Consider the following 12,718-nt stretch of genomic DNA (forward strand, 5'->3'; position numbering starts at 1 on the left):
TTTTCAAGTCAGTGTTCCTAGAAAAAGACTCCTTGCATCCTGATAAACCAAATCCGTGAACAATCCGTGAATTCTCAGGCAACCCGTCTTGCGAAAAACTTGCAGACGAGGGTTGATAAGAGCCGATAAGCGTGGCGGTTTGTGTAGTAGAGGAGGGAAAGGGTGAGGGGGTTGGCTTGTTTTGAGACTGATATTTCTAAAGATAAATATTTCATTTGGGAAGTTTGAAATAAAGAAGCTGGCTATGGAAAGTAAGTGAATTTACTATACTGCTTTTTAGCTCATGTTGTTACTGTACAATTTTAATAAAATAACACATAAGTTCACAGAATAACAACAAAGTTATTGTAAATCGATCCAGTGTCCAAAAAAATAGTCAGCAACCGTTCTTTACTGGGGAGCATGTTCATGTGTGGAGTCAGTAAATCCAAATTAGCTTTGAAATAAAGTATTATTTCGTACCAGTTTCAGCTCGACTAAAATTCCCTGTTATTTTCAAGAACTCATGCGTACCAATTATAGAGTTTACAAAGTAGCTACAAAATGATTGTCCAAAGAACGTTAATAAGCGTTTTACAAAGTTCCTTTTAGTGTACAATGAGTCAACTGAATGCAAAGCAGTTTTTAACTGCTACTACCCACTAAACATTATCCTTTTTTAGCTAATATTGACTTATGTGTCAACGCTCTTTTGACTTAGGGAATTCGTCAAGCAAAAATATGTGCTGTTCACCGACTAAGATCATGGTTGACTGAGTCGTTTTCACGGCTCATTCCTCAAATTTTATACAACGATATGACTTGCTTATATTACGACTGCCTTATTTTAGTACCGGCACGCATACGGCTGTACAAGTGCTGAAGTCCTTGACGATAATTTGCACTGAAAATAAAGCAGATGCAAGGATTTATGGCAGAATTTGCGAAAGCCATTAGTGAAGCACTAAATCTGAAGGCAGTGAATCCACAAGACGATGTGGTGATATGCGATGCAAAGACGAACAGAGTCCCACTGATAGTGATCGATAACCAGCATATTGCAAATCCGATTACTATAGCAATGGCCATCCTTAACACATTTCTTTCTCTTCGCTCGCGTTGTTGTCCAACTTTAACCTGTGACTTTTCACCTGGAATCTTCTGGGACTTGAGCTTAAGATAGATGATAATGTAGAGAATGGTTATCAACACCAATGGGATAAAAACGAATACAAGCGAAAATGCCACAAAGTACTGGTTTTTGAAAGACGCTCCAAAGACTTCACTCCACAGTGGTCTGTTCACTATCCTGTCTGGGTATTTAACCAGCTTGAAGGCCAGGGTGTAGAGCAACTGGATAGCTATAACAACGATCCAAGAGGCGATGATTAGGGAGAGGCACACCTTTGAACTGTTTACTCGATAACTAAGGGGAAATACCACTGCTACGAATCGGTTCACTGCTATCGGAACTAGGCTCTGTATAGAAACAGTAGGCGAGATACCTTGTAGGAATGAAAGCAGTTTGCATGTGGCTTGGCCAAGTGAGCCACTGATCAGCCAGGAGTCCACGAACAATCCTGTTAGAATCCATGGAAAGCCGAACATTGGAAACAACATGTCAGACATGGCCAGGTTTACGATTAGAAAGTCGGTGCCATTTATTTCTAACCGCAAAAACGGCCGAAAACGGCAAAAGCGGCCGTTTTTCTAAAGTCGCGCAGATTAAATTAAGACAGCTGCTCAAATGTTATTGCAAAACTGATCTAGATATTGATTTAGTTTTTTTCTACATTTAAGGTTAGAAACATGTTCAGCGTGAAAAATTCCGTGCCGCAGTCTCAGTTCGCGTGTCGTTTATAAATTCACATGTGCTGGCTGTAATGCCTGCTACATTGGTGAGACCACTCGCTACATTTGTAAACGTACCCGCGAACACCTTCTGTCGGACAAGGCTTCGCGTGTTTACAAGCACTTGCAGGCATGAGGACCTGTTGTGACGCATGTTCTGAAGTATTGCTTTTCTCAAAGGATAAATTCTATTCTCATGCAAAACTATGTGTTTCCAGCTGCACACAGGTTGGAAAACTAAACAATATAAGATTAAACGGAGTATGTTTCTTTGTTCGCGCAAAACTTTGCAAATTTGGAAGTCAGTCAAGTGTTGTTTTCTGATACAAGAATACAATAAGGTAGATTAAAGCTCAGTTTGACAAAACTCAGGTGTCTGTCAAAAAGCTCTCGTTTAGATTGAATTGAACAAATGAGAGAATTCTGATTAGAAAGAATGGATACAAATTAGAAATTTTTGAAGGATTTAGGACTAGCCTCGCAGAGAGGAAAGATTGTAAGTAATGAGGTTCTTGAAGCTGATTCTAATTCAGGTTTGGTTGAATTCAAGTGTCAGCCTACGCCAGTCCTTAATTGACTAGTTCGTAAATAACTGAAGGAATTATTAATTTCTGGTCCCACAGCTGAGAAATAATTAGTTTCCTAACAAATGAGTGCAGTGATGAGAATAGCCGACACATCTACCTTACAATCATAATTAATTTTGCCTGCAGATACCCATTTCTTCTTGTGTCTCGTTATAATTTTTAAGTTCAACCGCTCCTTTCCTTTCTGCATTCGATTGCTTTTTGGGATATATTTCCTTTTTCTTTGGCTACCTCGATCAATAACCAAAAAATTATATCATATAGTAAAATTTCTAAACAACTGAAATTCGGAAATTCCCAAATATATCCCAAGCTATTTCAAAATGCTTCTACAAAATCGAACAAATCGGTACGTAATCTCACATAGAAGTGAAGAGAGCGTTGATTGAAAAACAATGGCATTTATTATTCTCTTGTTGTCCTTGTTTTCGCAAACCACGGTAATCGTTACAGAGCTCTTGACGTCGCAGGGAACATCGCTGTACTCCGAGCTAAAACTTTCAGTCTGGCTCAAATAAAACACTTAAAAACCACACAGAAAAATAAATCTCAAACCTAACTTTCCATAACGGCTAATTTTGTTATGCTACTATATATTTTACCGCCTCCTTACGACCAGTTCGACTCAAGAAAGCCATAAGTTTTCTTTCCAGTTCGGCTGGATATAGACGATAAAAAAACCCCGTGCTTGCCCTAGTTAGGCAGCGCAGTTAATAAGATTGGGAGGATCGATCGAACTGGTGGAACCTTTCTACTCGCGAGAACTCGTGAAACAGTCGGTATGAGTCGGGAAAGCTCGGAATTGTTTTCACACCGCTGGTCAAGGAGGTGTTGAACTACCTAAGGCTTGGAGGGCTTACATTTGGGACCATTTGGGACAATTTGGGACACGTTGTTTCGCATTGCTCGAGGAAAGGGAGAAATATGTGGGGGCTTCTGCCGCTAACCACATTACTTCTCTTTACTATTTTCACGGCTGTAAACTCTGAAGAGAAACAGGACGTGGGAAAAGGAGCTATCGTGAGAGCTCGCTTAGAGGTTTGTTTAGGCCCGCATTTGTAAGCCTATCTTCTTAACTTTTAGCGACACCATTCTCGATCGTATGAAAGCTTATTGTGTTCCTGTAAATGTTACACTGATCAAATTGGTATTAGGACGAGATTCTTCTAGTTCTAACCTGTAGAATGGGTAACATCTATTGAACATCACTTGCAAGTCTCTATCGTTGGATGCCTGGTAGGCAGGAAACAGCTTGAATCTGTATTTAACAACACATGATCAGAGCGATTGAAATGAGGAAATTTTGTGCCTCAAGTGTAGTTCCATTCTTCTGCTTATGATTTTTTTTCTCTTATTTTAAACCGTTTTTGGAATGAGGACACTCAAACGATAAACGATATTTGGCATTATTTTCACTTTGTTCAAATCTGTCTTCAGAACTAGGTAATCATGAACATGATTTGTAGCAACATGACTTATTCCTCTTTGGACCGTTTTACACCATTTTTGCAACCACGAACATAATACCAGTGAAAATGTAGTGTTATTTTTTGGTAGAATTATCGCCTCTTTTGTCATCCTAAGACAACAAAGAAATGAATAGAAAGCACATGCTTGCCCTCAGCAGCAAACATTTTTGTGACTCTGTTCAGTTTCTGTGTTTCTGAATAATTAATTAGAAAGTTTTGATCATTTTAAACATGTCACACTAAGCACACTCTGATTGGTTGTGAAGTTGTTTTTTTTAACAAGGTCATTTTAACTGGGTGATGACATATTATTAGCATTTTGAAGGCCCTGTTTAATAAAAGAAATACAGGTAAGAAATGGCCACCTTGTATAGCATGGTACAAACACTTGAGAAAGTTGAGACTTTCTATGGTGCCAGAAGATTTCAATTTCATCATCCATTTTTTGCAAATTATTTTTAAAATAATTTTATTGTTGACCCACCTAGAGAAGGTCTCCAAGCTGCTCAATACTGGCTTAAAAATCCCTAAGAGTCTTCTAGACATTGATTGATGTGAGTAATTCACAGTCTGTTGTAAACTGGCCGCTTTGGCCGTAATGATTTGACTTGGCTGTCTTGGGGGTGATTAAAATGAATCGTCATTGCAGTTAAAAAATATTGAAAATATAGGTAAAATGAAGTCAAGATATCAACTTCTCTGATTAATATAAATAATAAATAAAGAAAATGGCAAGAGTGACCTTTCATTTGCAAAAAAAATTTTAACAAGATAGAAAATTTGCATACTGGCAAAACAAAATGCAATGTGAAATTTGAAACCTTTAACCAATGTCAGTGATGATTTTATCGCTTGATTCTCACCCCTTTAAGGTGAAAATCCTAAGCTGGTAATTTCTCATGGCATTTCTTAGCTTCTACATGTACATTGTAGATTTCAAAATTTTCTGGGGGAGAGGGGTACTACCCCAGACCCCTTAAGGTGAGCAGCCATCTACTCTTCCAGCTGCAGACACCTAGTTCAAAACATTTTGAATCCCTGACTACTACTATGTAATCATCCAGTAGTTAGCCTAATGCATATGGTTAGAGTACTCTGGGCTGCTGTGTTCTGTTCTGACACAGGCCCTCTTCTCTACCCACAGTATAAATCAAATGCCTCTTAGCAACTTCCTTAGGAAACCTGGTACAATTCTGGTAGAAAGTAGCAATACTAAATGCAGTTACTTAGTTCCAGGACCAAAAACCCTGGGCAGGCTTTGAGCTGCTGCTGCATACCGTCCTGACATGTAGCCTGCATATGACAGACGTCTGTTATTGCATTCCCAAGACAGAGGTGTATGTCCAAAACTAAGTTCAATAAAGTGTTTAGCACCTAAGATCCATGCTAGTTAATTGATTTTTGATTGTTTTTCTTTAGACTTGTGGTGGATGACGTTTAAATTCTCTACCAGAGGTAAATGTTGTACCATGTTGTGGTTTATCTTAATTTTGTATATTGCAATGAAGCATTATATAAAATATTGTTTCTTTGCAATCATGATGCAATGGATTCATCAAGAGATCTTTTTTCTTGTGTCACTTCTAACTTGCATGATTCAAATGAAGAGTTCATTCTTGAAACAGACCAAGTTAAAGTTAAAGTTACCTTCTAATTATATGAATTATACATTATTTCAACAGGTGAAGGCTTTCATTAGAGAGCTATTGCCTCACTAGTATCCTTGCATTCATGTCCAATTATTATTATTATCAATTATCAATACATGGAGGTTTACTTTCCTAGTGTAACCTTAAACTATGTTTTACAAGCGTTATTGTTTTTTGGCAACACTATGTAATACAGCGATCCTCCAGTGGCGACCACCTCTCGTAAGCAACCACCTTTCCTCAGCAACCAGTTTTCCAAAAAACCAAAAGTTTCCAAGTCAAATCACTATATTTTTGACTCGACAGATAATAGAGAGTAAATTGGATATTAAGTGTTGACCTTGTATTATCGCACTCCTGGGTAGTACAACAGATGGAAATTTCTCAATGGGAAGTACTGGATTTTCTCTCAAAATTGACTTTTCATGTGAATAAAACATTAAAACATGGGGTAAGTCTCTACTGTTACCATATGCTAATGAGGCAAAATTTTGAACCAATATGGTCTAAGCTCTCGTAAGCCACCACCTCTGGTAGGTGACCACCTCCCGTAGGTGACCACCTAGGCTTGACATTTTGGGTGGTTGCTCATGGGAGGTTCGACTGTAGTTACCTTTTTTCAGTCTGATAATTTTCCATGTTTCCATATAACACATTATTACTGGTCAATTTTACTAGATTTACTTTTGACTGTTTAAAGATGTAATATTGTTATCTTAGTCCAGAACATCAATTCAATATGATTCTTAACCATTCTTACTAGCCATGATGTAAAAATCAGGTACATTCCAGGAAAAGACCCAACCATGGTGTTCTTAAATGCTGACAACAAAGTGGTGCTGGTGAGTAATCACAAAAGTATTTATCATGACTTTACGTTGTGCCTCATCTTCATCTCATTTTGTACTCCGATTCTGTCATCAACATTGTTAAACTCGGGTACAGGACCAGGTCAGTTTTCTACAGCAGTTGGTGAGAAATATATTTCTAGGGGGGAGGGCAAGCTGCCAAGATTGTATCTAGATGTTACAATAGTAATGAAGTCAAGGTAAATAAAGCATATATTATGCTTTTTAATAAGTCAGGTAAAATCACGTCTACAGTGCATATAAAGCCAGTGTCTTTAAAGCAAGCTTTACAGACACATATACTTTGTGTGTGAGTAGTATGTCACTTGGGTTACAGAAAAGTGTCTGTTGTCCGCATTAACCTATTACAAGCTTTTTTGTCAGGACAAACAAAACTGACCATAATGAGAAGGTTTCTGTGTTAATTGGGTATCTGCAGAGCAGACTTCCACTGTACAATATTGGAAAAGTTTCATTCTGTACCTGCAACTTTTAATGGGCTCCAAACAGGAGGAATGTTTCGTGACTCATATTATGCATTTCCTCAGAAGTCTTTGTAACCTGTTCTTGGTTCAATGATCTTCATCTTTTGTCTTGTTTTTCTCCTCACACAGGAAGAGGATGTTGCAGAGAAGAAAAGAGAGGAAATATCCCAGCTTCTGGAAACACATGGCTTGTTGAAATCAGCAGAAGCCAGGAGTGAAGTTCCAGAGGATCCATTTGAGGAAGAACCAGAGGAGCCTGATGAACCATGGGACGAGGAGGATGGCAGGGAGGAAGATGGGTTTGAAGATGGGCCTGAAGGGCCAGAAACAGAGGAAGAAGATGACGATGATGCTACTGAGCATACAGAACTTTAGAATATCAAAACGAATTTATAAAAGATTAGCATCAAAGGGGATTAATATCTTATTGTAATGTGCAGTTCCAGAGAATATCCATATCCACCCCAAGGAAGGTTAACAGAAATTACATGGGGAAGGGGGATTCAAAAGCCAAACTTTTTAAAGGAAACTATGAAGCTAAACTGAAATTTTCCAGTGGCGGGGATTCAAACTAAAAAACCTTCCTTGGGAAAGGGATGGTTATTTTCTGGAACAACACAATTCTACAGTAGTTATATTTAGAGCAGTTTTCAAATGAGTGTTGTTAAGCCAACATCAAAGCCATCATTCTAGACAAGAGACAGTCAGACAATCCAATGAACCAATCAAAACACCAAGCAAATTTACTTAGCTGATGGGAAGTGCTGCAAAATGTGTGCAAATGAGTCATGATTGGTTTTGATTTTACTTTTGATTGGATGACACATTGTCAATTGCTTACAATACAAAACCCAAACCAACGTGAATCATTTTCAACACTCCATTGAAAACCGCTCTTTTGTTTATGAATTAATATATATTATTGGTAGGTGGTAGATAGCTTTAACTTTACAGACGGTCACAGTAACAACACTTTTTAAATAGCTGTCGCACGCATTTGTATTGAGCTTTCAAATGAACCCTGATCTTAGAGATGTTCAAGAGACAATGATGCAGCTGTGGATAAATTTTACATTTCACTCCTGTTGAGAAACCCTCTTGCTACTTTATGAGGATGAGTTCTGTCATGGAAGTTAGATCAAGTGCATTGTAACTGGGATATTAAAGTCTTCACAAATTTGGAAATCTTGAATGTTGTGTTGTTTTATTATAAAAGGTTTCTTTCCAGTGTCTACTCAGTAGAGGGAGAAGGCATAATAAATCCCTAACCTGAGGCGGATACAGGATTTTAGAGATGGGGGCTTGAGATATGGCCCTCCAGAGGGGGTGTGTGTGTGTGTGTGTGTGGGGGGGGGGGGGGGGGGGGTTGTCCAAAGGCAAAAAATTGAGGTCCTCAGAAATGGGATTCCCACCATTCAGAAGCCAAGTCAGCATGTCAGAAAACATTTTAGTTTCATTTTAGTTTATTAATAGTTTTACTAGTTTTAATTTAGGGGGTTCAACCAAACTTCGCAAACCTCCGCTAGATCCCCCCAGCTAACCTTGCACTTGTTCAAAATGCTTGTTTGCTTGATTTATTGAGGGAGAGGATGAATATTACAAGTCTGTCATTGTGCTTGAATGGCAAACTCATGAATAGGAGGCTTACAACAGGAGAAGGGAAATCTTTCTTTGCGATGTCAATCTAAAAATAATTTGTGAGCCTTTAAGTTAGCAGCCATGCTTATTAGTTTTACTTCTAACTGTCCGATCTCCGGCCCATTTTGGCGTTCTTCATGTTTTTTTCAGAGGACTTTTTTTTCATTTCTACAAGGGGTTTATTAGCGGGGTAGTTAGTACTAATTAATAATCCGAAGGAATTTTTGCGTTTCCAAAATGTTCTAGATGTATAACAGAATACTGAAAAAGATAGCGATATGAAACGCAAAACGAGTTCTTCAGAGGGTGGCGTCTTTATAAAAGACCTTACAACTTGAGAAACATTGCATGGTCAAGACAGAGTTTTGCTCAGAATCTCTGTCTCGCGGGGAAGGCGGCTCAAACAGAACCCAAGACTACAACTGAGGAGAATTCTTTCAACGCTTCCGACATGCGAATCAGAAAAGGCCGCTGCATTTCTATTGGTCATCAGCTTAACTTCTCACATGTTTGACAGGTTGTGATTTGCCGTGACCACTCCCTGGTCGTGAACCAAGGCCAAGCCAAACTATTCCACACGTTTGCACGATACGGTGGTGTTACTGGCGTTTGTAAAGATGAGTTGCTACAATTGTCATCAGAATGGAGCAAGACGATGCAAAGGATGTTTGCACGTAACCTATTGTTCTAGAGAATGCCAGACTCAGCACTGGAGCAAACACAGGCCCAACTGTATTTCCACACAATTCTCACTGAATGCTTTGTTTGATGCCTGCCGTATGGGCGTGTTTCCAGTTCCTTCCACAAGATGCGACTATGGGTTTGACAATATGCAGTTATTCCATGGAGATGTGATGACCCCTGAAGGTTTATTGGCAGAAACCATATTGATGGGCCTTTATCAAGTCATCTAGAAGGACATTGAAAATGATGAATACGATGGTGGCGCCAACTACCCAGTGTTGAATTCAATTGGAACATCAAAGAAGATGATTCTGGAGGCATGCGAAAGGAATGCTTTGGATGAGTTCCTTCACAAATATATCAACAGCGTTTTGGCCCGGGTTGGAGACCGCAGTACTCCCCGTTACTGCATTGCTTGGCTGCAAAACAAACTGGTCATTGGTCCCACACGACTGTTACTGAGTGAAGAAGTTAGCCTTATGGGCACGCAAATAAAAAGAATGAGAAATGAAATCCATTAGAGGTACTACGGCTTCGCCAATTGAGTCTCCAAACATTGTCGTACAGTCTGTAAACATTGAACTGTTCCTGTGTTGTTTTTCAGGCAAGGTTATACTTGCAGACTGCATTTTGCACACCGCGGCGTCTGTCCCTATGGATGCACCCCCCGCGCCGGTTAAACGTGACAACTTTCTCTCCTGTTTGTCAAAGTTAAAACAACCTCTAAAACCTTTACACCGAGCATGACAGAACTACATGCAGTAGTATTCTCTCAGTGCTACAAACAAAAGTCACAAGGATGTATATCAAGCTTAGATGTGATAGGTTTTTGATGAGAAACTGTTGGGTAGGCTGCAGTTACTTAATGGTGTTGTTTTTTAGGTGGTACTTTATAGTATAAAATCATGTCTTGAGATTTTTATGTTTTGGATTTGAATGAGGTCTTTGGGGAGGGGAGAAGGGTATTTACCCCTTCAGACCATCTCTCTTTCCAGGGTTCCCCCACCATGTTTTACCTCCAGGATCTATCCAAAGAAAACATGCTATTGCATGACTGGTTTCAACCTTTTGATCCACTCATTGCTTAAACAACAGACGCTATACTTGTATATGGTACTTCAATTTGCAGTGGAAGTCATATAAATTATTTAGAATATTTCCACATTCAATCGCACTTTTTTGACTTGCTACGCATGCACTGCATTTAACTGGGTTCTTTTGGCAACAAAGAAAAAGCTGAGAATTGCTGGGTTCTTTGCATTGTTACCTTTTCTAACATACCTTTGTAATGAAAGACTAAAACCATCAATACACTGTGTTCAATTAGTAAAGGTAATCATACGGTTTCGAGTTCAATTTGGGATTAATTTACACGAGTGAGTTTTTCAAAAAGCTGAAATTGCACGAGCCGCTTCGGCGAGTATAATTTCAGCTTTTTGAAAAACTCACAAGTGCAAATTAACTCCAAATTGAACGAGAAAAACCGTATGATTACTTATTAATAATATAAACATGAAAAAATTCGTGCAGAGGAACTGCCGGAAGATCTTTCTTGAAGCCATTTTTCTCATTTGAGAAAACTTTTTTCAAAGTTTCAGCACAAAATTTTCGTCATCATTTTATGTGATGTCATTTTCTTAGAAAAGTTCCTATTGTCTTTCAGCCAATCATAATCCAGAATTTCGATGTGTAATTTGCACTGGTGTTACACTTTTTGCACTGATGTTACACTTTTTGCACTGGTGTTACACTTGAACTGCACTGCTCTTAGCCAATCAGAATCGAGTAATTTTTTCATGTGTATTATTATGAAGAAAAATAGTTCAGATAGCGGGGGCATTAAGCAATGAAAATGATCCCTGTTATGACGCCATGTTTCTGTTTTGCAAACCTTGTGCGTGTGGTGAATTGCGTCAGGAAGAGCATGCGTGAAAACTGTGTTCGGCCACCTCAAGGTGGCTCCCTAGGGTATTTATGAACACCCTCCCTATAAAGTGCAAGTTAGAAAAGGAAACTTAATTAATTTCTCTTAGAGTTTTCCCTGTAGAGATTTACCAGTATGGGTACTGTTAAAATAAGGCTTATTTTTTGGTTGTCAATTTTTGGATTAAGGCCAGTACCATCGCAACATCTCATCTAATGACAGGTAGATATATTCCTCATTTCGGCCTAAACTCCTTAATATTTATACTTTCCTTCGATGGAATTTTCTCATACTTTGCCACATCATGGAAATGATATTGCCTGACAATTTGAATTGGTAAAAAGTCAAGGTTGTTCAGAAGGTTTTTCCAATATTCTGTAATTTGTTATTCTTCTAAATATATAAGATTAGCTCTGACAGATTTTAACAAAAATAGGGTATTTTATAGGAATTGTATGTGGTTCAAACTGAGTCAAATGTAAAAAAAAAATCACCAAAGGCGAGGAAATTTAAAGTCAGTTTTGCTTTTTGTGCTCATGTTGATGTCATAAAAATCGAAAAACACTGGTGTTTTCTTTTGAATGCGCGCAGATCACTTGAGCCAGGGCGTTTTCTGCCCTGCCTGAGCTTTCGACTTGCGTGCGTGTACAATCGTAAAACTATAGGGAGCCACCTTGAGGTGATTGCTCAGAATTGCATTGCGCATCCCTACTGTGCACAATTTTTGCGTCATGAGCGCGCACACATGAGCGCGTGCATATACACAACATACAAAATGGTGGCTTTTGCTAAACGGCTTGCCTTGTGACTGACAAATCATCATTTTTCCTTGGAAACGAGTACCGGGACAAAACAATTTTTTTTTTAGTTCGAATGCAGCGATCACCTTCTTTCTATACAGTGACTATAGACCAATTTCTATTGCACAGTTACAAATTATCACTGAAAATGAGAGCATAGCTAGTGTGCAGAAAAGATAATATGCTCTCAAGAACACTGCATACCTGGAGCATATTGAATCCCTGTTGGCTAAATATGGGTGCCTTTATCATGAAACGTGGGAGGTGCGGTGGCCTCATGGTTAGTGCGCTCTTCTCCGGATCGAACGGTCCGGGTTCAAGCCCTGGCTGGGGACATTGTGTTGTGTTCTTGGGCAAGACACTTTACTCTCTCAGTGCCTCTCTCCACTCAGGTGTATAAATGGGTACCGGCGAACTTAATGCTGGGGGTAACCCTGCGATGTACTAGCATCCCATCCAGGGGGGAGTAGAAATACTCCTAGTCGCTTCATGCTACAGAAACCAGGATAAGCTCCGGCCTGATGGGCCACTTGGCTCACATGCAGACTTAACCTTTTATCATGAAACGCACATCAAATTGCTCCTAAACATTGATGCAGTACATCCATTTTTTTTTTCTCCCTTAATTTACTCCTCTTTTTTCTGCTCTCACAAAGTGTAAAGTGAATGGTTCGAATATAAACGTCTCTGAAAGCAGATAATTTAAGGAATCATGGGGTTTACTGAAGGTCCTCCCACTCCTAAACGAATACCGGAGCCCCCCTTTTTTATTTCAAAATTTAAGTTCTCTTGAAATAAGCAGCC

General features: G+C 39.0%; 2 protein-coding genes across 2 annotated transcripts; one reads left to right on the forward strand and one right to left on the reverse strand.

Annotated features, from left to right (window-relative positions):
* Window positions 1–273: 273 nt before the first annotated feature.
* Window positions 274–2,020, reverse strand: LOC110056959 (neuropeptide Y receptor type 1-like). The gene has a single exon (XM_020763529.2). The coding sequence runs from the start codon at window positions 1,606–1,608 to the stop codon at window positions 811–813; it is 798 nt and encodes a 265-aa protein (XP_020619188.2). The 5' UTR covers window positions 1,609–2,020; the 3' UTR covers window positions 274–810.
* A 1,198-nt stretch (window positions 2,021–3,218) lies between these two features.
* Window positions 3,219–8,053, forward strand: LOC110056740 (uncharacterized). The gene is made up of 5 exons (XM_089280069.1): window positions 3,219–3,455; window positions 5,306–5,341; window positions 5,569–5,603; window positions 6,299–6,377; window positions 6,998–8,053. Exons 4-5 carry the CDS (start codon window positions 6,342–6,344, stop codon window positions 7,241–7,243), a joined length of 282 nt encoding a protein of 93 aa, XP_089136195.1. The 5' UTR covers window positions 3,219–3,455; window positions 5,306–5,341; window positions 5,569–5,603; window positions 6,299–6,341; the 3' UTR covers window positions 7,244–8,053.
* The last annotated feature ends 4,665 nt before the right edge of the window (window positions 8,054–12,718 follow it).

Source organism: Orbicella faveolata, unplaced genomic scaffold (genome assembly GCF_042242905.1).
Source record: "Orbicella faveolata isolate gen_17 unplaced genomic scaffold, um_ofav_v1 contig_47, whole genome shotgun sequence".
Lineage (NCBI taxonomy): Eukaryota > Metazoa > Cnidaria > Anthozoa > Scleractinia > Merulinidae > Orbicella > Orbicella faveolata.